At 37.8% G+C, this 27,019-nt stretch overlaps 2 protein-coding genes across 3 annotated transcripts in view; one reads left to right on the forward strand and one right to left on the reverse strand.

Moving 5' to 3' along the window:
* The window catches only part of rbks (ribokinase), a 38,428-nt gene extending 20,278 nt beyond the window's left edge, over nucleotides 1-18,150 (forward strand). Inside the window, exons 7-9 of one of the 2 annotated variants that reach the window (XM_079459022.1) lie at nucleotides 7,334-7,425; nucleotides 11,174-11,362; nucleotides 17,744-18,150. In XM_079459022.1, the coding sequence (XP_079315148.1) occupies nucleotides 7,334-7,425; nucleotides 11,174-11,362; nucleotides 17,744-17,917 (455 nt within the window). In that variant the 3' untranslated portion in view covers nucleotides 17,918-18,150. The remainder of the gene's footprint in view (nucleotides 1-7,333; nucleotides 7,426-11,173; nucleotides 11,363-17,743) is intronic. The other variant, XM_079459023.1, reaches the window with a different exon arrangement.
* Nucleotides 17,972-22,485, reverse strand: mrpl33 (mitochondrial ribosomal protein L33). Its single transcript, XM_079459024.1, has 4 exons — nucleotides 22,321-22,485; nucleotides 21,374-21,392; nucleotides 19,553-19,659; nucleotides 17,972-18,583 (listed from the first exon to the last, which is right to left on the reverse strand). Exons 1-4 carry the CDS (start codon nucleotides 22,340-22,342, stop codon nucleotides 18,534-18,536), a joined length of 198 nt encoding a protein of 65 aa, XP_079315150.1. The 5' UTR covers nucleotides 22,343-22,485; the 3' UTR covers nucleotides 17,972-18,533.
* Between the last annotated feature and the right edge of the window lie 4,534 nt (nucleotides 22,486-27,019).

The following is a 27,019-nucleotide window of genomic DNA, read 5'->3' on the forward strand; positions in this document are numbered from 1 at the left end:
TATTTTTCCCACAGACATATATATGGCTCAAAATATTGATTATTGGTCTACTTGACCTGTAATAATCGACATCGGCCCCTTATTCGCCTATATTCGTGAGAGTAATGTGAAAAACAAAGTGAGTGTTGACTAAGCACCAGCACATAGGTTGACCATCTTACTCTGCTCCCTGCCAGTGTGTGGCTCTTCTGGTGTTATGGAGACTGCACTTCGTAATGTCCAATTAAAGTTTTTTTGTCAGTGTCTATTTGCAACGTAGTAACCCGATTCACAAATGCACATTAACCGTGTACTGCGCTCGCCTGTGTTTCCTTCCTGCAACACCCAGCTGTGCACTCCCTATTTATTGATTCATGTTTAAGAGCCATGTGTTTTTGGCTGAAAGAGAATATAAAAAAAGTTAAATCTGGCCCATACTGCGTGAGGAGTTTGAACTTTGAACTTGAACATAATGTTCTAATGCATGCATAATGTATGTGTGTGGCGTATGATACCTGCGAGTTATAGACGCAAAGCTGTGCTTCTCGTCTGGTGTGCACTGTCATTTTGAAGTTTCAAGTCATAATTAGCTGTTTGTAAAGTCCTGATTTACAAAATATACGATTTTTTATCAAATTCAAGCATTAAGTGTGAACTCAGCATAACTCTTTCTGGAGAGTGTGTTTGATATAAATGTCGAATTTGGAAAATGTTAGCAACGGACATTTCTGGGACATCATTGACTACTGACTACCATCGTAGGAAAAAAATATGATTATTATTATTCTTTTATTCTGATGGAACAAAAAAATATTTTGGGGTATTTAAGAAAGCAAACACAGGGCTCTAGACTGCGACCATTTGAGCACTGATGAAAACGAAAGATTGGGGTGTGTTTGTTTTGGTGATTTGAACATCAACAAAGGCTAAGAGAAATCGGACACCCCGCCTTTAATCAAAACACTAAATACTAAACTTGAGTTCTCTTTCACGCCTTCTTACTCTGATACGGTCATATAAATACAAAATTACGTAAAAATACCCATTAACAAAAATCCTTGTAAAGGTAGTTAGTTTCGTGAACAAATGGATTGGAAACAAAACGGATGTGTGTTACAGTATTGTGCACTAGCTCTTAAAGGGGCAGCAGCATAATAAAGATATAGTATCTGTTTTTAATGTTCATCAAACAAAAAAGGACGGGCTCACAGATATTAAGAGAGTGCAAATTGTTATAAGAGAGTGCAAATTGTTATAAAAAGGCACTAAAAGCAGCAAAGGCTGAGCACCTTCGTAACCTCATAGAAACCAACAAAAACAATCCAAGGTTTCTATTTAGCACAGTCGCTAAATTAACAAATAAACAGACACCACCTGACCTGGCTATTCCGCCGCACCTCGGTAGCAATGAATTCATGAAATTTTTTACAGAGAAAATCGAAAACATTCGTGACAAAATTGTAAAAACTCAACCTCCAAATCTTTCCTATGAATTAGCACCAACCATCGCTCTAAAACAAAGGCTCCAGCGTTTTTCACCTATAAAACAGGAAGATTTAATTCAACTTATCGCAACTTCTATACCTACAACTTGCTTACTAGACCCCATACCAACTAAATTATTAAAAGAGTTACTACCTGTTGCAATTGAGCCCATTTATAACATTATCAACTCAATTAATCTAGGCCATGTCCCAGGACCCTTTAAGATGGCCGTCATTAAACCAAATTTAGATCCAAATGAACTTGGAAACTATAGACCGATTTCAAATCTCCCATACCTGTCTAAAATACTAGAAAAGTAGTGTGCACTCAGTTGTGCTCTTTCTTACAAAATAACAACATGCACGAAAAATTTCAGTCAGGCTTTAGATCGCATCATAGCACTGAAACTGCGCTCGTTAAAATTACAAACGACCTGCTTATAGCATCAGATAAAGGTAACATCTCACTCCTGGTCCTGCTTGACCTTAGTGCTGCGTTCGATACCGTAGACCATAACATACTTCTAGATCGCTTACACAATTATACCGGTATTGAGGGACAGGCACTACAATGGTTTAGATCTTACTTGTCAGACAGACAACAATTTGTCCATTTAAATGGGGAATCATCCAATCTAACGCAAGTAAATTATGGATTACCTCAGGGATCGGTTCTGGGACCCTTGCTGTTCTCCATATACATGCTTCCCCTCGGAAACATTATTAAAAAACATGGAATTAACTTCCATTGCTATGCAGATGATACTCAGCTATATATCTCATCAAGACCAGATGATTCCTCCCAGCTATCCAAATTGGCAGAGTGCATTGAAGATATACAACATTGGATGACCTGTAATTTCCTTCTTTTAAATTCTAATAAAACTGAAATATTACTTATCGGACCAAAGACACGCAAACCAAATATTTCTGATTATAAACTGCAAGTTGAAGGGTGTACTGTTACTCCAACAAATACATTAAAAGATCTAGGCGTTATATTAGACACCAACCTGTCATTTCGAAATCACATCTCAAATGTCACAAAAACAGCCCTTTTCCACCTAAGAAATGTTGCCAAGTTACGAAATATTCTGTGTGTTGCTGACGCGGAGAAGCTTATTCATGCATTTATGACCTCAATACTTGACTACTGTAATGCGCTACTTAGTGGTTGTCCTGCATCATCAATAAACAAACTACAGTTAGTTCAGAACGCAGCTGCCAGAGTTCTAACCAGGTCCAGAAATACGATCACATAACCCCAATTTTATCAACCCTTCACTGGCTACCCATTAAGTATCGTATTGACTTTAAAGTTCTTTTAATCACTTATAAAGCCTTAAAGGGTTTAGCCCCTACCTACCTAACAGAGCTTCTATCACACTACAACCCATCACGCTCTCTAAGATCTCAAAACGCACGACTTTTGATAATACCAAGAATAACTAAATCCAACAAAGGGGGTTGAGCTTTCTCATACGTAGCACCTAAACTCTGGAATAGCCTTCCTGATATTATTCGAGGATCAGACACACTCGCCCAATTTAAATCTAGATTAAAAACGCATCTTTTCAGCCAAGCATAATTATATAATAATTGGATTTATTATATAAAACACCATGTAGTGTGTTTTACTCTTTCTTGGGTTTTTCGTTTTTCCCCTGTAAAGCTGCTTTGGAACAATGCAAATTGTGAAAAGCGCTATATAAATAAAATTGAATTGAATTTAATTAAAGGAATTGTGTTCGCTTATAAGAGTTGTTCACAACAAATAAAGGGAGAACGTAGCTTTAAGAAACATGTGCTTTAAATATGGTTAAGTGTTGAAAGAGAGTTTACATATACAATAAAAATGATTACATCATAAACAATGTTTGGTATTAATTCCTAATTGATCTCATTTATTAATGTATTTGAATGACGTTTTAGTGATTCTTTTTTCTTACCTCACCCAATAACGTTGTAGCACCAGTGCCACCTATCTCAAATGTTAGTCTAGAGCCCTGAAACTTTGACTACTATTTATTATATTCTAACTTGGTGTCAGCACTAACATTTTCCAAATATCTTTCTTTGTGTTCAGCACAACAAAGAAATGTATACAGATTTGGAACAAATCAGGGTTTTCATGACAGAATTTTCATTTTTGGGTGCAGTATCCCTCTATGCACCTCAACAACAAAAACACTAACAATACACAAAATATGATTCCACATAGCTTATTAAAACTTTATTTTCTGCTGCATTGTAATAGAAAGGACAATAAGTTCGTGTTTTATTTGAATATTACATCACAGCAGCAGCTGGTACATTGTCGGTTGCTTGGAAACAGATCTGAGAGTAGATTATAGAACTTGATGGAGCAATTTAAGATTTCCTGGCTAGAGATAAAATAAGAAAAATCCTAATTTAATGTATGAAATCCTAAATTAAGTCCTAAGAAAATAAAATCTCTTTAATACGTCCCTGTACGGACTGTAAATATAAAATAAAATGTTCTCCTCACATTTTCTATTTGCTGTTTTATTTTTCATTTTAAGTCAATGACATTTAATGATTCGTTCATTCATCACTTGAAAGTTTTTTCAGCTTGTTTATTATTCCTTGTCTATATTTATAGACAATTCTCTTCTGGCAGGCCTTCCAACCATCGCAGTCAAGCCCTTGCATATGATCCAGAATGCAGCTGCACGTCTAGTTTTCAATCAGCCTAAAAGAACCCATGTAACACCCCTCCTGATTTCACTTCACTTGCTGCCAATTGCCGCCCGCATCAAGTTGAAATCTCTGACACTTGCCTGTAGAACAATAACGGCAAATTCGCCCATTTACCTTAACTCAATGCTCAAGGTCTACATCCCCTCCCGTCAACTCTGTCTGAAACGTAGCGACGCCTGGTTGTTCCATCACAGTGAGGCACCAAATCGCTTGCAAAAACTTTTACTCATTCGGTTCCCCTGTGGTGGAACGAGCTACCAGCCTCCACCCGAACTTCAGCATCCTTCACTTTCAAAAAACAGCTCAAAACATACCTGTTCCCCATTGATTTGACTAACTAATAAAATAAAAGTGTCTGTAAAAATATAAGGTGAAAAAATATATATATCTTGTTGATCATTCTCTCCTTTGCTTACCCCAGCTTCCATTCTAACGGTACTGTTTAGTGTGTTGACAAAATGTTTATATGCTCTCCTACTTGTAGTTCGTTTGGATAAAAGCGTCTGCAAAATCTATCAATGTAAATGTATGAATATCCACTTCCACTAAATTCATTAAGAAAGGATTCCATCCGCATGTTTATTTCCTTGCATTCTTTTGCCCGCTTTTACTTCCGGGTGAATAAATAGAACCAGGCAAATACTGTAAAATTGTTTGAACATGTTGCGATCTGTAATGAACATAGAAAAAGGGTGTATTGAGATACCTGGCAAAAACTCTAAACAATTCTCATTATATTTCATAATTAAAAAGGCTGTATTCAAAATAATAGCAAATGTAATGTAACATTTAAAATGCTATATAACAATTAAAATCATAAACAGAAAACAGCAATAGTGTTGCTCATCATAAACTGCAATAGTGTTGTTAAAATAAGCACGTGTTTGATGCTCTTCATGCGGCGTGTCTTTGGCGGGAGAGAAGCAGGGTGCGCGGAGCGGAAAGGGTTAAAATGAAGCTTATTTGGCACTAAGTAAAGATATTAGCGAGGAAAGATAAATTACATAAATGTTCCTGAAAGCTCGTGTGATGTGATTCTCTGTTGTGAAGATGCATGGCTCAATTTAAACAACCAAAATAGTTCAAAGTTTTTAATGGTTTATTAGGCTATATCTGGCGGTCGGGATGGAACAAAGCAAAGGTCAGGATTCGGACTACGGGCCGCCTATTGAGGATGACTGTTCGAGACATTGTTCAGATGAACAGCGTACTTTGAGTTAAAATTTTATTAGAAAAGAAAAAATATATAAAGAAGTGCAGAAAATGATAGGCTGCTCAGCTGAAATGATATCAAATGCTTTAAAATGGCAACCAACACCAGAAAGACATGGAAGAAAATGGAAAACTACCATTCGAATGGATCGAAGAATAGCTAAAATGACAAAGACTCAGCCAATGATCAGCTCCAGTGTGATAAAAGAATGTCTGATGTTACCTGTGATTACTGTATCAATTAGAAGATGACTATGTGAAGCCAACGTGTTACTCGTTTTCGGGCACACCCCACGGTGCAACGCAATATCACCATCCAACTTAGCAATTCCACAATCACTCCCTTCGAATCAGCCAGGAACTTCGGAGTCATATTTGATGAACAGCTGTCCTTCAATGATCACATTCCAAAGACAAAGCCATCCTGCCGATATGCCTTATTCAACATTCTAAAGGTCGACCCTATCTCACTGAGCATGCGGCACAACTCCTTGTCCAGGCCCTGGTAATATCAAGGTTGGACTACTGCAATGCTCTCCTTGCTGGTCTTCCTGCAAAGGCTATCAAACCACTGGTTCAGAACGCAGCAGCACGCCTCGTCTTCCAACAGCCCAAAAGGGCTCATGTAACACCCCTTTTCATCTCTCTCCACTGGCTACCAGTTAAAGCCCTTTTTAGATTAAGGTCACTGATGCTTGCCTACAGGACTATCACTGGATCTGCACTGGCATACTTTCACAACCTCCTACACTCCTTCACCCCATCAAGAGCCCTGCGTACTGCAAACGAGCGGCGCCTTCTCATAAGGACATTAAATCACTTTTCCGCACATTCTCTATCACAACTTCTTCCTGATAGAACATTCTTCCTAACGCGGTCTGGTCAACCACATCTCTCACAACCTTCAAAAAACTACTTAAAACCCATCTCTTCTGTGAATACTTGACAGACAATGAAAGTACACTAACAGCAGCTCAACAAGATTAATGTTATGCAGTGGCCAGCCCAATCTCCAGACCTTAATCCAATAGAAAACTTGTGGGGTGACATCAAAAACCTTTCTGAGGCAAACCAAGAAATGCAGAGGAATTGTGGTCTGTAATGCAATCGTCCTGGGCTGGAATACCTGTTCAAAGGTGCCAGAAGTTGGTCGACTCCATGCAACACAAATGAAAAGCTGTTCACAATAACGCAAAATCTTCAAGCATTTTTCAATTTTTTACAGTAAATGTTTGACTTTATAAAGAAAAATGCAGACACTGCTATTTTTAACAGCCTAACATTACTTTTTCTTGACTTCCTATAGAGTAAAACATTTTTTATACTTTTTCTTGAAGTTTTGATTTAGAATAGAATTTGCAGTGTTCCTAATGCATTTGTTATTATAAGGATTTTGAGCTTTACTCACTTTTTTTAAACACAACTGTATGTATACTTAATAAATATTTAGCAGAAATGTTCTTTGCGACACGTTAAAGATTCCCGTCTCTTAAAGTGCTTAGTTTACTTGTATCTCTGTACACAAATGATAAATGCCCATTACGCAGGAAGTAAGGAAGTTGGTTCTTGGTTATAGTCACTTTCTATGTGGTTTGGTTACCCACCATTTGAAGTTAGACAGGTAATGGGGACATAACAAAGGGGAACTGATTGGTTTGGATTGACGTTGTTAATAGAAAGATTGTGTTAAGACAGCGTCACAATTTGCTTGTATTAAATCAAATTTACGCACGAAGCGCAAAGGGCGAGTTTCACACTGACTGCTATCTGACGTCGACTGTGGTGTGATGGTTTGCTTCTGCGTACTGATTTAAATATTGCTTCCTTTGTAACTGATAACAATATTTTGATATGGCAGAAATGCTAAGTCTTTCAACTTACATATGGTGTTTGTGTTTCAGGTTTTAAAATATTAATAGTTTTTATATTTCTTACAGTGAAGACCATTTTTAATCCAGCTCCTGCTATTGTGGACTTGCATTCTGATTTCTACAAGGCATCTGATATTTTCTGCTGCAATGAGTCAGAGGTAAAAAACACAATTTCAGTTGCATTATACTGGAATAAAAGATGGTTTAAAAAATATACATTTCACTTTGAATATTTTTCACTTTTAAACTTGTATTTTCTTATTAGAATCCTTAGTCATTTTCAAAATAAAGAACCTTAAGAATGACATAAATCTTGACCATAAAATGCAAAGTAACAACATTGGGTTTTTCTTGCCTGTATGTCTTCGGGTTTGTTGAAGTAGGTCAAAATTATCCAACCTGGTCATGGCCATTAACAAAACACCCCAAAGGTTGTCTACTAGAAATTATGGGTTTGACTGCTGTGTCTTACTGTAACTGTAATGTTTTGAGCCACCCTTTCTTACATCTCGACAGGGCAAGATGACAGATGAGGGTTTAGATTGATGGGAAAAAGTAAAGTTAAACCAGTCACGACCAAGCAGGCTGTTGCACAGATGGTGTGTCAGTGTGGCCTGAGGCAAAATCTCCAGAGTGACTAAAAGTTTGATCGACCAGGGCCACTTTGATGTGGGTGGGTGGTTGGGGGTAAAAATGTGCAGGTGTGACTTAAAAGTGAGAGGCTAGTACAAATCAACCCCTAGACAAAGCCTCCACGCCAGCCCATGTATTTGCATACAGATTTGGATGTCACCCGTCAACTTCTGTCGTGAGATTGAACAATGATTCATCCGTAGTTTACAGATGCATATTACCACACGTTGATGAGTAATGCTTGTGCTTTTCTGTTTGGCAGAAAAGATTTGTGGTAAGGCTTGAAGTACACAAATATAAAGGGAATACTTGTTGCCCAGTTTTCGCTATCTCCACTTGTTTTATGGGGTTAGGTGGGGGTTATGTTAAACACCTGCAAGTTACCTAAAAGTTCTGTTTATGGAAACGTGCTTTATGCACACTCTTTCTATTCTAAAGTTTGTGTGGTATGATACAGAATATCCAGTATTTGATGAAAAACAGCAGTGGATGTAGGCACTCTTTTTTATCATTTATTTTTTGTTTTACATATGGACTTGCTGTATTATAACTAAAATCATATAGAATTTTTTTTTCATTTAATCAAGACTTGCTAAGGTCACCTCAGACACCTCAAACAATGAAATAAAACAATGTTTTTTTTATATAAAGTTATTTTAAGTCTAAATAAAGAGTTTATTTTTAAAACAAGCAAAAAATACATGCCTTACGAATAATGACTGGTAAGACCAAAAGTTTCTGCCATTTAATGTGTTTTTTATGACTGTGGGGGCTAATGCTAACCACTGTCTGTAACTGTAAAAACAATTTACTGTACCAATACTGGCGAGTTGCAAATAATTGCTTTCCTGTTGCTCAGTGGTAAGAGCAATGCGTTAACAATGCAAGGTTGTGGGTTCGAGCTCAGGGGATTGCAGATACCGATGTAAAATGTATAGGATAATACAATGTTAGTCCACCCGGTCCTGTAGATTCATCCTCTATTAGGAAAATTAGACCTTTCCTATCGGAGCACTCTACGCAAGTCCTAGTCCAGTCTCTTGTCTTGTCCAAACTGGATTATTGCAATGTGCTTCTGGCTGGACTTCCTGCTTGCACAATCAAACCTCTCCAGATGATCCAGAATGCGGCGGCCAGAGTGGTCTTCAATGAACCGAAGAGAGCGCATGTAACTCCGCTCTTCATCAGGTTACACTGGCTCCCTGTTGCCGCCCGCATAAAGTTCAAAGCTATGCTCCTGGCCTACAAGACCACCACCGGGTCCGCACCATCGTATCTCCACTCACTAATGCAGATCTATGTTCCTGCCAGATCACTGCGGTCTGCAAAGGAACAACGACTAGTGGTACCATCCCAAAAAGGAAAAAAGTCACTCTCCCGTACCTGCTCTGGATCTGTTCCACATTGGTGGGAATGATCTACCTGCTGCTTCAAGATCAGCAGACTCTGTTGCCATCTTTAAAAAACTCCTAAAAACGCATCTCTTCCGTCAACACGTCTCTGATTGGCCCTAATTCTTTTCCCTTTCCTTCTTAAAAAAAATAAAAAAATACACTATTCTGAGGTTACAGTATTCTTAGCTTTGTATACTGTGCTAGGCTTTAATGGACTAGTTTGATGCACTTATGTATTTTGTTGCCTATGTTGTTATAATCGCTTCCAATGTTTCCTCATCTTTAAGTCGCTTTGGATAAAAGCGTCTGCCAATTGACTAAATGTAAATGTAAATGTAGTCGCTTTGGATAAAAGTGTCTGCCAAATGCCTAAATGTAAATGTAATTGGATAATCATTGCAAAATATTGTCTATATTGCAAAACATTATATTCAGAATGCATTTCGTTTGCATGTTTGATATAAGAAGAATAACTTTTTTGGCAACACTTCTGCCTTTTTCATTACAAATGTATATACATTCTGTTATCTGATGAAAGGGATAATTCACCCCAAAATTTAAATTGTCAGTAACCAAACAGATCTCATCCCCCATTTACTGCCATGGTTGGGGAAATAAATACACTGCTCAAAAAAATAAAGGGAACACCTAAATCACACTACATTAGATCTCAATGAACAAAATATCCAGGTTAAATCTCTTCACTTACATACTTTACATAACTTGCGAGAACAAAATAATGTGACAATGGTCAATGAAAGCCAAAATTATAAACACATTCAGGGCAGGAATTACAGTAAAATCACTGTAAACAAATGGCAATATTGGCTCATTCAACTTTTAAAGTTTTACCAAAGTAACTCATAATGTTAGTCAGCAATATGCATGGCCCTACGTGCCCGTATGAACTCCCTGCAATGTCTGGACGTACTCCTGATGAGATGGCACATGGTCTCCTGTGAAATCTCCTCTCAGACCTGGATCAGAGCATAAGTGAGCTCCTGGGCAGTCTAAGGTGCTACTTAATGGCTTTGGATACATGAGATCTTAGAGGTTCTCAACTGGATTTAGGTCTGGGGAACGTGAGGGGCAGTCAATGTCATCAATGCCTTCATCATCTAGAAACATCCTAGAGACTCAGGCCACATAAGGTCGGGTATTATCATGCACCAGGAGGGCTCTGCACTTCACCAGCTCTGACAATAAAGTTGAGGATTTCATCCCAATAGTTCATAGCACGTGGAGGTCTGTAAGACCCTCTGAGAATGGCCCTCCCCAGACCATCCTTGTTTTTGCCTCTCCAGTGTACCTGTTGTCACTTTTATTTGCACCAAAACAAGTGAAAATGGTTCACAATCACTTATGCTTACTTACTGGGCTGATTGATAGTCCTGAGGGTTAACTGACTTGGTGTTGAGCTGTGATGATCAGGTGTTTTTTTGAGCAGTGTACTTTGCGAGTCAATTGGGGATGAGATCTGTTTGGTTATTGACATTTGGCCAAATATCTTCCTTTGTGTTCAGCAGAAAAAATAGTTTGGAACAACCTGAGCGTGAGTAAATGATGACAGAATTTTCACAAAAATGATCACATTTTGGGGAGAACTACACCTTTAAAAGCAAAATAACATTTGCAATGTTGTCGTTGTCTGTATATCAGAATGCTACCGTATATATCAAAATATGTGATACACCCATGTCAATTTAGAGCTGTAATATACAGTATATAGTCAGTATACAGAAATAACATATTCCTACTAACAGTGCTGCACATTTTTTTATAATACAAATGTATTAACAAATTTCCATATTAACTAATAACATTGCAGTTACATTTGGCCATTTGCTTGTCTTACATCATTTTGTGTTTGTCATTACAGGCAGAGCTGATTACAGGGCTGCCAGTTTCCTCAGTGGAAGATGCCAGTCGAGTAGGCTTGAATCTGCTACAAAAAGGTTGTGGTTCAGTCATTGTCTCCTTGGGGCCACAGGGCTGTGTGGTATGTCAGTCCATAACTGAGGCCCCTAAACTAGTCCCCACCACCACTGTCACTGCTGTAGACACAACGGTAAGACTTCTTACGGTTCCCACACCATTAAACTTTTTAGTACTACATCTACATTACAACAATATTTTAGTTGTTCTGTTCCTACAAAACTTTTGGCAGTGGATCAGTGCAACATTTGTACATTGGATAAAGTGCTCCTTTAGGCACAGAGACGCATTACATTTTGTATGTCTGTTTTGTCTGACACACCCTTCTCAGGTCTTATTTCCATTACTCACAAGGTGATGAGATGAATGAGGTGTGTTTGATTCGAAAGACATCCAAAATAGGTGATTGCTTATGTGCAGGATTTTGAAACACTTTTGGTAATAGAAAAAAGTAATACTGTAATAAAAAGTTACAGAAAAAAACTTAATACACTGTACACAAAATCTTACTTGTTATGGAGCCAAGTGAAGTGTTCATGCCATTTTAGAATAAATTCATCATGTAGCATACTGACTTTTCCACAGCAGTTATATTTGGCCCTTTGAGACTATGACTCATCACATACATGATTGACTTTCTCAGTAGGTTCTATAACAATTTGAACGTAAGTAGGTACTTTGTTTAAACACCATATTCCATTAAAGATGGACGCGTATCACAGGCAGTGTGTGCCAATCTCATATTAATCTTGAGTATGCAATACTACTGTATGCCTATACAGTTGTATTGCATACATCATATCTTCGAAGAGTATTTAGTTTGATCAAAATTATAAAAGAGAGATACAGCTGTATGGTTATTTCCGGAAAAACACGAGCTGCTAGAGGTGGGACTAGTGGGGAGAATGGGATGGAACTACAGCACGAGCAAGCAAAACATTAATCCCTTCGTGTTTTTTACATTATGCAATTGCCAACAAAACACAGACGAATGACTAAGTTGGACTTAGTTTGACTTACAAACAAGCATTTCATGTTCGGCATCTTTTAGCACTGAGACCGTGCCATCTATCAGTTTCAAACGATCTTCAAATCCAGCATTATATCCACCGTTTATATAACATCCATCACTGAAATGCTGTGAACAAACAGACGCACTTAAACAGCCCATCTTGACGCGGTGCAGATAACCTTGATGGAAACCGAGTCTTGCTCATCGGTTGGCTCATGGGCGGGCTCTTTCTTTCGCCTTGCCGTGCTTGGGAGAATGGCAAATAAAAGAAATAGGATGATGTAGGTGACAAGACAGGGATCCAGAATTATATCAAACTTTCCGAAACAAGCTGGAGTGCTGGGGGAGTTTATCAAGTACAGAAATACTACGCCATACATAGAAACCAGCACGTTTAACAGTGTAAAGAAGTCAAAATGCATGACATAGCATGATACCCGATCTTTGAGTCATGGTCTGTATAATCTTGGGCTAAAAAAAAGATTCATTGTAGTCTGTGTACCTCACATCCTGACTATAAGCTATTACATAAAGGCCACCAATCAGTTTGAAGCTTGTTATCTTGAGAAAGCTCTTGCCACTTTTGTGTAACGTAATGGTCCAACATTTAACACACAACCTGTATCTACAGCGGTTCTATATTGTGGTATAAAGACCAGATGTTTTATGCTCTTAAGTGTTGGTCACGCTACTACGGTCATCTGAGTTAGGTATTGAGTCAGGTGTATAGGCACTCTCATATGTGCCCATACCATATGAGCCCCAACCTATTTATAGGTGAAGCTTATAGATTAAATAGTATGTACAGATGACAGAAGCTTGACATTTACATCAATAAAATGGCCGTAACATTTGGATATAAGGATATAACATAAGCCCTATTCGGATGTTACAACTGTTCTCACACAATGTCTGTGATTTTATGCACTGATTCAGATGGGATTAGAATAATATCTCATATACGTGCATTAGGAAGTACTAACGGCAGTTCACATTGGTCAAAACACGTAAAAAAATGCATTTTGAAAAGATATTGTCAGCAATCACAGACATTCACATTCGGACGGGATAAGACTTCTCAGAGGACCACTGAGTTCGGCGAAACAGTAAAGAAAACAAATACAAATTATTTGGCACTCGGACAGGATTAAAATCACAGCACAAACTTCTCAACACAAACACAAATTTCTCAATCCTTCTCCGGTAAAACTAGTCCCGTCCAAACAGGGCTGTACACCATCATTTAACTTTAATCTCTGGCTTCGGAAGTTCCAGTCCAAGTGCATTTTTTTAAATAGTTTTTGACTGAAATAGAAATTCAGTCTAGCTTTCTACATACAGTAGATGTTAAATACTGCTACTGAATTGCCTCACATTTTCATGAGATGACAACAACCCTGTTTGTTGTTGATGTGGTTCTTATGGTTTCTTTACTGATTGTAATCTCTGAAGAGGCTCATTCATTTTACACTTGGATTCTGTATTTCTGCCGTCATAGCTTTTCATTTCCTGTTTGTTTTATTACAAATCTCTCACATAGTGTGTTTTATGAGAACAACGTGAACAATTATTTGTCAATTGTTTGAATTAATAGTCATATATTTGAAGGTGTCGGAAAACAATAAGTTTAAGACATTTTTCCACGTTATACACATAACCAAAAAAGAATGCTGGTGATAACCAAAACCGTACATATCTTTGGTTTGGGTCCTTTATTTAAAAGGTCTTAAAAGAGTACATTGTTACAAGCTAATTCTGAATTCCTGCACCTACCTGTTACAGTAGTGTGACCAACATTTAACTTCAGCAGCTGCAATCAGCATATGCAGAAGCCCACTTGTAAGATCATTGAAGCAAAAGTGCCAGACACATAATATTTCTTACATTTCATGCAAGTCAAGTAGTTCCCAGACATGTCACTGAAGACATGAAGACAACTGAACCTTAAAACTGACATTACATTATACCTGACATTAACTGTTTTTATTTTATATTAACTAAAAGCCTTTAATAAAAGATCATTTATCACAATTAAATAAATACTTAAAGTCATTAACACAGACACAGAGTATCACATATTATGTCCAGTCTTAAGCCCCCTGCTTTCTCTGAGTGACTCAGTGCTTAGCAATGATCACTCAGCGGGTGTCCGCATGGCTGTGGTCTCCATGTGGCCCTCAGCCCCTTCCCGCACACTTTGATGACCCATAAATCCTGAGTTGTTTAACTGTTTCAGATGCCCTGATCCCATTTCCAGTAACTCTGTATTTTCCCCACTTGTTAGAAGTGGAGGAGGAGGGGAGGCAAGTGCCAGATTTTATCTCACTGGCTAGACATGAGCAGGGCATGTTTCCATCTGTTTATTTTCAAAGAATGTTGGGAAATCACTCTTTTAAAGAAGCATGTTTCCCCCTGTTATTGGGACTGCCTGAGGACTAAAAAAGAAACGTCAGCAGTATGTGGTGACTGTTTATTTGTAAGGACTGCTGAATGTTTAACCTTTAAAAAAACATTCAACACAAACATTCAAATCTTTATCATGGTTCTCTCTGAACTAGTGTTAATTTCGTTAACGAAGATAATGACCAAAAATATTTGCCAATGACAATTTTTACAGGACGAAGACAAGACGAAGACTAGACGAAAAGTAAGCCTACTAAACAATAACTAAGACTATATCAGCAAGCAATATCATTGCTGAAAAATTATGAGACTAAAAGTTATAAAATAAAGAAATAAAAAAAGCCACTGTAAACATTACAGATTTTTGTCTGAGCTTCTGGTGTATGACAGTCATGTTTGCGGTTCGCCAGATGACAGGAGTTCAGATCCCCCAAACAGGGATGAAAGGTTAAAATGTATACTTTTTCTGCCCAGTGGGTGACTTCATTTGTGCAATCTGGCAACCATACCGCAATGCTCTCTTCTCCAGATGTCCAACTTTTTCATGATAAAGTGATTCTACCTGTAGCCTGTGTGTGTCATACCTACAGCACACACACACACACACACACTTCAGATAGAGTGTGGGTGGCCCATTCTTCTGCATTTGGAGATCACCCTATTTCCGGGACCTTACCTTAAAGCCAGACAAAATTGTTCGTAGTTGGTTCAGACAATCCCAATCGGCCAAATTTCACCTCAATGAAAAGAGACATAGACGACCCACCACAGGGATCTTTACAGGAGTCATGCTGGGTATTTACCAGAAAACAGCTTTTCTCCTACCGACAATGATGTCATTACACCAGAAGACTGTAAATGAACCTCACAAAGAAGAACCCACACTGAGCTGCACTGGACAAGAAAAGCCAATGTAATACCCGGTTCAGATTACACAATTTTTGTCTTTAATGATACCCAGTTTTTGATTCCCATATTCGTTGAGACACAGAAATTCAGGCCAAATGATTAATATTTGAAACTAAAAGAAATTGTTGATACAGGATACGTGCGCGCCTCAACTGTATAATAATTGTATTAAGTAAACGATTTGTTAAATTTTATTGTATGTTATTTTATTAAATAAAAAAATTGTTGAGTGGATCCTTTAGTTTTGTTACATTTAAAGAAACCATATGGGACATTGACATCTAGCGGTTGAGCTTGGCATCGCAGTCCTTTTTTTTCAGTAATTTTCTTCCGCTTTGCCGGGGCCGGGTCGCGGGGGCAGCAGTCTAAGCAGAGATGCCCAGACATCCCTCACCCCAGACACTTCTTCTAGCTCTTCCGGGGGGACACCGAGGCATTCCTAGGCCAGCCGGGAGACATAGTCCCTCCAGCGTGTCCTCCCGGTCGGAAGGAGGCCGGAACACCTTCCGGGGAAGCCAGTAGGCATCCGGAACCGATGCCCAAGCCACCTCAGCTGACCCCTCTCGATGTGGAGGATCAGCAGCTCTACTCCGAGCTCCTCCCGGGTGACCGAGCTTCTCACCCTATCTCTAAGGGATCAGCCACCCTGTGGAGGAAGCTCATTTCGGCCGCCTGTATGCGGGATCTTGTCCTTTCGGTCATGACCCAAAGCTCATGACCATAGGTGAGAGTAGGAACGTAGATTGACTGGTAATTCGAGAGCTTTGCCTTGCGGCTCAGCTCTTTCTTCACCATGCGGCTCAGCTCTTTCTTCACCACGACAGACCGGTACATCGATCGCATTACTGCACCGATCCGTCTGTCAATCTCCTGTTCCATCCTTCCCTCAATCGTGAACAAGACCCCAAGATACTTAATCTCCTCCACTTGAGGCAGGAACTCTCCGCCAACCTGAAGTGGGCATCGCAGTCTAAATTCAAAATATTGGAGGTCCAATTTTGGCAAAGTAACGTTTCTTCTGTTTCACTTGCTTGTTATCAGAAATAATCTACAGGCACTCTGTTATTTGTGAATGTGTACCAGACGTTAAGGGCAGTCCACAAACGTGCGCATGCACGCAACATTTGTTTATGTTGTTACTTTGAAACCGTCTTTATGGTGTGAACGAATGGATTGGCCTATCTCAGTCGAAGGTGTATAATAGACACTAACAGTTAGGGTGCAGGCCACTGAGGTGAGTAATCATCTAGACTTGAAAAAAAAACTGTGATATGATGATATGAAATTTAAGAGCATCACCACATTCTTCTCTGTGCTTTCCCATCACAGATGTAATACCACCCCCCTAGTCTACCCTCTGCAGGCATGGCGAAACATGCCAGTACTTCTCAGTTTCATTGACGCAGATTTTAAAAATGGCCATGGTGGCATAATACTATTGACTGAAAACAATTGACCATTAAAGGAGTAGTTCATATTAAAATTGTCATGTCATACGGTGTGTTAATTTCTTACAACAAAGTGAGGTTTTCGAGGAAAGCTTTCCAGGGTTTTTATCCATATAATGCACATCAAATGGGGGGCTGTTGGTTTAGGTCCACATTTCAGTTTGTAAAAAAATTGAATCACCATCAAATATAATCATGATCAGTTTGTAATACTTTTTATTTATACATTTATTTATTACATCCATTAAACCTCTCTCTGGCATGGATACACATGATGGCACCCCCTGCTGTCCTATTAAAGGGATAGTTCACCCAAAAATTTAATTTCCGTCATGAGTTCCTCACTCTAGTTGTTGCAAACCCGTATACATTTCTTTGTTTGGTTGAACACAAAGATATATTTGGAGGAATTCTGGTAACCAAACAGTTCTTGGACCACATTGACCACCATTGTAGGACCCAGAACTGTTTGCTGTCCTACATTCTTCAAAACATCTTTTGTTCTCAACAGAACAAAATAATCATTAAGTAATTTTAGTATGGTAGTTAAGAACTTCATTTTAACTTTGGTTATAAGCATTCTTCCAAATATCTTTCTCGGTGTTAAAAAGTTCACCAAAAAACACCTTGGAGTTCCAAATCCGTATACATTTCTTTGTTCTATCAATTTATTTTCTCTGTAGTACCTTTTAAATCTTAAAACTATTAAGTATTACCTGATTTCTTTCTTCTGTTGTAACAGGGAGCAGGTGACAGCTTTATTGGTGCCCTGGCTTTCTACCTGGCACATTATCCCACAATGCAGTTGGAAGAGATGGCCAGAAGAGCCAACCTTGTTGCTGCTGTGTCTGTACAAAAAGTCGGCACTCAAACATCTTTTCCATTTCGGAACGATCTGCCACCTGAATTATTCTGAAATTACTTGTCATGACCCATTGTCTTCAAATAATAATAGTGATGACCAATGTCTGGTTTAAATAGTCACAGACTTATGACACAGTACAATTTACTGAAAAATCCTTACGAAATCTCCAATATTCATTCTAAATGTTTATACAAACATTTCCCAGTAATAAAAGTTTTACAGATTGCAGCTGTGTTAAAATTACGCAATTATATAAAATAATAAAGTAATGTTGTATAAGAAAGTACAAACTTCATGTCTGTTATGTTTATGCTTCTAGATTTATTTTTAGAACAATAACAACCTCAATACATTTATTTAGCAAATGGTGTATTGTTGCAACAAATCAAATTTTGCCTCAGCAAAAATGTAAAACTTAAACATCCAATATTATTCACTTAAGTCAGTGAGTATTATCACGACAGGACAAACCCCTTTCTTGTGTCATTGCAGTCATCCGAAGTTGCAGTGAAATGGGGGTCTGAAATCCATTCCAAATTTCTCCTTTCTTCATGATTGCTTAATGACATTATTATGCAAGATGTTGATTATCCCAGTTAAGCAGATGTTTCATGTCTATAACAGTCCCTCTTCCTCAGTGTCGATATCAAAGGAGTTTTTTTCCACTTTAAAGAGAGCGGATCTTCCTCTTCTCGACGAACAGAACATGTTTGTTTACTGTTGAAAGCAAATAATAAAAATTTAAAACAATTGTTCTAAAGCACCCAATAAACCAATGATACACAAGGAACCCATTAAATGATTAACAAATGCAATGTTCTATCCTGTTTCTATGACAAAATGAAAACAGAAGCAGGACATGTTGAAACGGGGCCAAGAAGTCTACTACTAAACAAATTCATAATAGGGGTGGAAAACTCTCACTGTAAGGAGCATATTATTATAATAATTGGACAAAATAAATGTATATGCATACAAGCAGATTAAATCAATATTTTGGCAAAAGGTCATACACAAAGCATTTTAGAACGGGCTGGCTGGTCGCATATTTACATTTATGCTTTCATACCAAAGAAGCTTTATGAATATTATCGACAGGGTTAGGGGTTTGTCATTATTACCAAAACAAATACAATTACTTAAAAATACTAATTACATATTAGCACAATATTTAATCCTAATCCCTCTGTCAAGGTTCCTCAAATCTTGCCCTGGAGTGCCAATGCCCTGCAGACCTCAAACCCTGAGCAACCTAATCAAGATCTTCAGGATCACTAGAAAATCACAAGTGAGGGAAGGTTTGAGCTAAACTCTGCAGCACATTGGCCCTCCAAGACGGGATTTGAGGAACCCTGCCCTAAGTCTTCAACCCTGCTCCTGGAGGCCAAGCGACAAACGCCGGGTGACAGCCAATGGCTGTGAAAAGTTGGCGGGCCGAGATTATGACGTATGTTTCCTGCTTTCAAATGGTGGATTCATTTCAGAGACGTGTTAGCATAAAATTAATGACACGCCACAAAGCAAACTCGTTTCAGCGTTGCCAGCAGCACGCTTCGCTGTAGAGAAAACCTCTGCAGTTCTGTGTGTAAAACGCCACACACTCACTTTTACTTTCATGTACTCTGAGAGAGACTTTAAAAGCAGACTCTAATCTCACTGCCAAATAAAACCCATTCTTCACCTCACCTATGGGGTCATGCTTGCGCAAAACCAGTTTCTCCCTCAATCGGCCCCTCTTTGTGTTGAAACAGAAACCTGTGCCAGCTGCACTCATCATCTGAACAAGCAAAGTCCTGAAACACAAGTCAAAGGCCACAGGTATTGCATACATATTTCTGTATGTATTCGGCACTTTTCACAATTTTTCATTTCACATTGCTGCAAAGCAGCTTTACATAAATAGTACATTATAATAATAGGTCAATTAAACAAATACATTTATAAATAAAAGTTAAATGAAATATATAGTATTATCTATGCCATGTACGGTGCATTCGGAAAAGTATTCACAGCGCTTGACTTTCCACATTTTGTCATGTTACAGCCTTATTCCAAATGGATTAAATTAATTAGTTTCCTCAAAATTCTACAGACCATACCCCATAATGACAACGTGAAAGTTTTTGAAATCTTTGCAAATTTATTAAAAATAAAAAAAGCACATTTTGACACCAATTACAGCCTCAAATCTTTTTGAGTATGATGCTACAAGCTTGTCACACCTATTTTGGGACAGTTTCTCCCATTCGTCTTTGCAAGATCTCTCAAGCTCCATCAGGTTGGATGGGGAGCGTCGGTGCACAGCCATTTTCAGATCTCTCCAGAAATGTTCAATTGGGTTTAAGTCTGGGCTCTGCCTGGGCCACTCAAGGAATTTCACAGAGTTGTCCTGTAGCCACTCCTTTGTTATATTGGCTGTGTGCTTAGGGTCATTGTCCTGTTGAAAGATTAACCTTAATTTTGAGTGCCATGAAAGGCTGTGAATACTTATGTACATGTGCTTTTTTTCCGTTTTAATACAAGTTAATTTGCAAAGATTTCAAACGAACTTCTTTCACGTTGTCATTATGGGGTTTATTCTTTGTAGAATTTTGAGGAAAATAATTAATTGAATCCATTTTGGAATAAGGCTGGTCCATAACAAAATGTAGAAAAAGTGAAGCGCTGTGAATACTTTCCAGATGCACTGTACATTAATGAAACTAAACTGAAATAAGTACTGTATTAGATTTTAAGAAACTTAAATGATAAGCATATTCTTTATACTATTATAATGTGCGTAATATTTATGAGACTTGCATGTACACAAATGTACTAAATTTGGATCTAAATAAACTTTCTGAAAAGCAAGGTGTTTTATGATTGGCCAGTTGACCATTATCTAGTGAGTGGTCGAATACTGCAAGCGCGTGACGGAAATGTAACACCTCTTACCATATTTGGAACATCGGGTTCCAAAGCAATTGTAATGACAGTATAATATAGTGACTAAACACAAAATCTGAAATATGAGAGAATACACTGTTGTACAGAGTTTCAACTAAAGAACACGTTCACAATAAAAATATTAGTACCGGCCAGCGTTGATAGTATGGCTGGCCGCAACGAATAAATCAATGTGGGAAACGGACAACACAATGATATGTTGTTATGATATGTACTAAAAAATGTTTTAGTTCATTTTGAAATTATGGCAAAACAAATTAGACAATGGTGGGCCGCCATGGTCGTATTAATGAATGGGAACCCCAAAATGATGGTTACCCAAAAAGCACCATTATTTCGACTCTTGGTATTCTATACTCTTTGCTTGAAGATTCTCTTGCAAATTTTCTTGGGCGAGACACTGCAGGACACCTTCTTGTTTTGTAGAAAGTGTATGCTTTGGTGAGAGGATCAACATAGGCAGGTGGTTATAATGTTTTGGTCTATCAGTGTATGTCTGCCTTGTAGACATCATACGTATTCTGTACAGGGTAAGGACATTATCAGAAAGAGAGTACTTACTTGGATTTGCTCTTGGCAACTAGAAAAATAAAGAACAATATTAGCCCCATTGGTAAATATGAGCAAAGAAAATACAAATTTTCTTGAAAATAAACCTGCTTTGATTCTCCTTTTGGTCTTTTTCAAGTTTCAATGAAGCAAAATAATTGAAATATGGCTATAGAACCCATCCTGGTTGAATTTCTAGTATAGCAAATTAATATACAGTTGTAATTCAGGTAAAAAAGTATCTGATTGCACCACGTGAAAAACCTTGATTTTGATTAAAATGTGAGGAATAGAGACAGTTCAAAAACAAATTATTTTGCATTCAATTACGTTCAATTTCTTCAAAGTTTCTTAAATTAAAGTGGCATCCATCATATCTTTCTTATTAAGTTTATAGAGTCCATTTATACAGACACCTTAAAGGGCGCGACTACTTAAGCCACTCTAATAAAATGTTTACATGAAATGAACACCGCACTTACAGGTACAATTGAACATAGGACAACAACAACAAATTGAAACCCCTAAAACTTCAAGTAATAAACTTACAAATTTAGTAGGTGAGGACAACGGGAATTAATTTAAAACAACTGAGTAAAACACGTTATAAATTTCGTTAACGACCATGATTATGTAAATAAAATGACTCAAATGTGAGTCCTTAAAATCTTTGGGGAAAAGATTATAATGTTTCGTTACATTAAGTATATCTGTCAACAACTACCGAAGCTGCATTGCCATTCAGCATCTACTATAGTTTGAACAGCATAATTTACTTTATATTGACTATCACCGTATGGCATTTTAAGTCCCTTTTTAAACCACATGGTATTTTAACGGTCTCGCGTACCTAAAACTAGCGGCTATTTATTAGCTGCTTCTAATATCATTGCTGCAGTAAACGCGTTGCACTTGTGCCGACACGTCAATATAGAGTGCTTCATTGTAAGTCTACTTACGGTTCACAGTAGTAAGAAACATTCTTATTCTTCCTTATTTCCACAGAAACCATAAACATGAGAATGACAATGTCGCTAAACAACAACTGCTAAATGTCACAGTGCCTCGTCGCTTATAGTTTCCGGCTACATCTTCAGTTCTTCCGGTGTCACGAAAGATTGTACGTCGTCTGCGTAAGTTGAGCATACAAATCTGTGATAACGAACCCAGTTCTCTAAATATGTTTTTAGATAGATGCCGTTTTTTTAATGTAGAAGTTATGTGTGTTAAAATGAGGCGGACACTCAAAAGCAGTGCTGGACAGATTTTGTGTGGACTCTATTATTGTGATCTATAAGGACACCATATAAAAGAGGAAAATTAAGAGAGTAAATATAGGCGTGCATAATCATAAATAAAAATAATATATATACTTAATAATAAATGAAATAATTTTGAAAGAAATGCTACAAATAATTTTGTATTTGATAACAAATATTTATTTTGCGCTAAGCATATTAAAAACATTTTATATAGTTTCAGGATTATGATAACAAATAGGGAATATATATGTATATACAGTATATGTAACTTGTCCTTCTCACCCCGCTCCAAGCAGGTGTCGGTCGAGCATAGGGGATGGCAGGCGCTTCTGTCGCTAGAGCCGCTCTTATGGTCGGCGAGTGAGATTTACTTGCACAGCTCTCTCTCTCACTCCCATCTAGGTCATGACACTTCTGTAACTGGTCCTACTCTCGCACTGCTCTTTCCAAAAAGGCAGCATGACCTAACCCCTAACCCTAACGGCAGCAAACAGGAAAAACACATTTTATTTGATCTGCCCCTTGTTTGAGATAAAAGTATCTCTCAAATGCAACTACACTTTTTAATACAAAATTAACCGTGCATAAAAATATACAAATTGTAACGTGAGTGCACAGAACAAGAACTGACAGTGGGTCCAGATGCAGTTAAAATCCTTTTAATGAAGTCCACAGTCATATACATCCCAAACACATGATGACTCAAGAAAGAGACAAAGGAAACCAGGAATGTAACACCATCAAAAACTCACAGTGGACTATGGTCAATGGCAAACCTGGGGTGCTTCTCAATATCCCTCCTCATCTCCTCGCTCCTCTATCCTCCATCCTATGACCCGGAAACCGATCGAGCTCAGCCATATTGAAGGACATCTCAATTCTATAATTGCACCGGAAGGAGTCGAGGATCGAGGAGGGAGGAGGCTTCCTGAGGAGTCATGAGCGAAGATACACAGGTGTATCCTATGCGGAAGTTTTTTATTGCCTAAACGTGACGCACGTATAAATTCTCCTCCCACTTCACACACACAATGTATGTGAAATCACAACAATAATAATTCATTAATAATAACTGGTAAAAAATAAGAACAAATGTGGTATTTTGTGGAGGTCGAAACGGTTACAATATAAATAATTATATCTCATATTCAAGAATCCCAATGTGCAAGCTAATTCCAGCGGTGTACAGTCATCATTAGTTGATGACGACGCTTTGAAGTTATGCTAAAGAGCGAGGATATATAATTTCACTAGCTTCGATTCCTCCGTCTTGCGTCTGTTCCTTGCCTCCTTCTCTCACATCCTGAAGAGGTGGAGCTAAGACATGAGGAAAGGAAGCGGCATGATGGGAAATGGAGTCCATGACCAGAAGACAACAAAGAAACACCCTCATTGTAGTGAATTACAATGTTGCAGGCAACCAGGTGTGACACAAATTAAATATGCTATAGCTTAAAACTTGAGAAATATCTTTGTAACACATTCTACCCACTGAGTACATATACAGGGTAGATCAATGTGGCAGGCAAATCTCTAGAAAGATAAATGAGTGGTAGAAGGGAAACGATACTGCCAAAAGGAAGACCGTCACAGGGTTCAGGAAATTAATTGTTGGGAGGCCACATTTCTACCAGCTGGCAGGATGTCTGTGAAATGGCCTGCGTCATTAGATTATGGTTCTGTAGAGAGACCTGATGGAGGCAAAATAAATTTATTCAGACTGCTTAAAACATTCACATCTTCCCAAATTCTGTGGTTGAACCACCATGCTTTACTGAAACTGACATAAAAAGCATGTCATTATAACATGCTGTTATAGGCATGTGTGCAGAAGAAACCAGAATTGATTTGCTCTTAGAAGCATTCGGAATACCAAATATCAGTAATTTTTCTAAATCTCTGCAGCTTTTGCATATTACATCATATTAAACATATTAAGACAACAACACAATAATAATAATACATTTTGTTATTTGCTTTGCATTTGTTGCTTTTTTAAAGAAGTGGTCTGAAAATCTTGTTTACTGCGAGTGCTCATGAAGAGTGTACATTCTCAAATCACATTCTGTGATCTGTTCCTGGTTTTACTGAGTGGCAGTGATGTCAAACGGATGTCCATCAGGTTCCCATGACAACGGACATTCACAGATGATGTTGTACCCTCTTCAATGAGCCCTCCATATGTAACAGGTTTCTGAATAAGATCAAAATATTTTTTTGAATATTACCACAGAAAAAATGTGACGTAGAAAGTACTTTCTTCAAAATCAATAACTGGTAGATGAACGTAGGTTAAATCTCATTTATCAAGAACATATCTTGGCCATAACAAGAAAGTGTAGCAGGTACAGTAGAAATATGCATATAACACAGGATCGAACATGGTTAAACTTATCCCTAATCATTGGCAAAAATCTGTTTTTCTCCATTACTCTCCTGTACTTTAAACATAGAACTCTCACATTACCACTCACTAATGCATTAGTACAGTAGTGTCAAATGCTTCAATCCCAGCCTGTATAGATTTAGCTCTCCTCAATGGACAGTTCTCCCATCTGTCCTCTACTTTCGGAAGCCTCTTTCCGTGACGCAAACAAGAGTGAGAGTGGGCTGCCTACTGTTCTCACTGAGGGGAGAGCAGGCTGCTGACATCTGCCATGAGGAGAAAGAGAATACAGAGAAAAAGAATGAATGAAAGAAACAAGCAGGCAAAGAAGCATTCATTCATACAAAGAAGTACATTTATATAGAGCATGCTAAAAGTAACTATACAACCATGGCAGTGCTGGAAATAAAAGTAAATTATAATCATTACATAATCATAGCTTTCTAATTTCTTCTTTTATAATATAATATATATTATAAATCATGTTGTTATATTTCTATAACCACATTGCCTTTTGAAACAAAAATAGAATATTCAACAATTTGCTAAATTGTTTTGTGAGGTGAAAATTTACACATTTCTTAATGTCATTCATCACCAAGCAACCGATCCCAATGTTACATGGGAAGTAGCACCCCAAAGACATCCATACCCTAAACTTCAAGTATTCAACTTTGGTCCATCAACTTTGTTATATTTCTATAACCACATTGCCTTTTGAAACAAAAATAGAATATTTAACAATTTGCTAAATTGTTTTCTGAGTTGAAATTTACACCTTTCTTAATGTCATTCATCACCTAGCAACCGATCCCAATGTTACATTGGAAGTAGCACCCCAAAGACATCAATACCCTAAACTTCAAGTATTCAACTTTGGTCCATCAACTTTGTTATATTTCTATAACCACATTGCCTTTTGAAACAAAAATAGAATATTTAACAATTTGCTAAATTGTTTTCTGAGGTGAAATTTACACCTTTCTTAATGTCATTCATCACCTAGCAACCGATCCCAATGTTACATGGGAAGTAGCACCCCAAAGACATCCATACCCTTAACTTCAAGTATTCGACTTTGGTCCATTTCTAATCAGGCTTTACTGTATATTTGCTGGATTATCAAAAACTTCCATTGGAGGGACCTAAGGTGCAGCTAGTAATCAAAATATCATTTAAGATTTATTCATACTGATCCTACAAACACCAACATATACTGTCATTTTTTATTTACAATGTTTAATGAATGTGTTTGTGTTTTTCTAGTGAAATGACCATATGCAGGGAACATTTGGAATACAAACCAGCTGGAACATTTTTGGTTGAACCACCACTCATTGGTAGTTGAAGTGTGAGCATTGGATTTTAAACATTCAAATTTAATATATAAAGTCATAAATAAAGGTTTCAAACATCAAAATGATGTCAATTCAGCAAAGCTATTTAGCTAGGAACAAATTATTTCTTCATTATTCCAGCATTTTCCATTTTGCAAAACAGAATCAAAAACAGAACTATTTTTTTGTAATGTGGTAAGCATGTAGACGTCAAATGCACACTTCCTTTTAACCACTTAAGCTCACATTGCTTTATTATTTTAACCTTCAAACAAGCTGCGTGCTGAATATGATGGTTGTACGCCCACATGTTCTTCATGTCATGGAACTGAAGGAGAACCCAGTTGCAGGCAGCGAAACAGGGATGAAGGGGTTAACAAGGACTTTAATATAAAACAGAAAACAAAAACCCACGAGGGGTAACAAGACAGTACACAATAACTAACACCATAAACTGAAAACTAAACACTCAACTGGAACTCAACTATAAACCACTAAGACTAAACAAACACTCACAAAGACTAGCAGAAACTTCAAGGACAAGGTAACCAGTACGACAAGGTAACCAGTACGACAAGGTAACCAGTACGACAAGGTAACCAGTACGACAAGGTAACCAGTACGACAAGGTAACCAGTACGACAAGGTAACCAGTACGACAAGGTAACCAGTA

Source organism: Barbatula barbatula (assembly GCF_947034865.1).
Source record: "Barbatula barbatula genome assembly, chromosome: 6".
Classification (NCBI taxonomy): domain Eukaryota; kingdom Metazoa; phylum Chordata; class Actinopteri; order Cypriniformes; family Nemacheilidae; genus Barbatula; species Barbatula barbatula.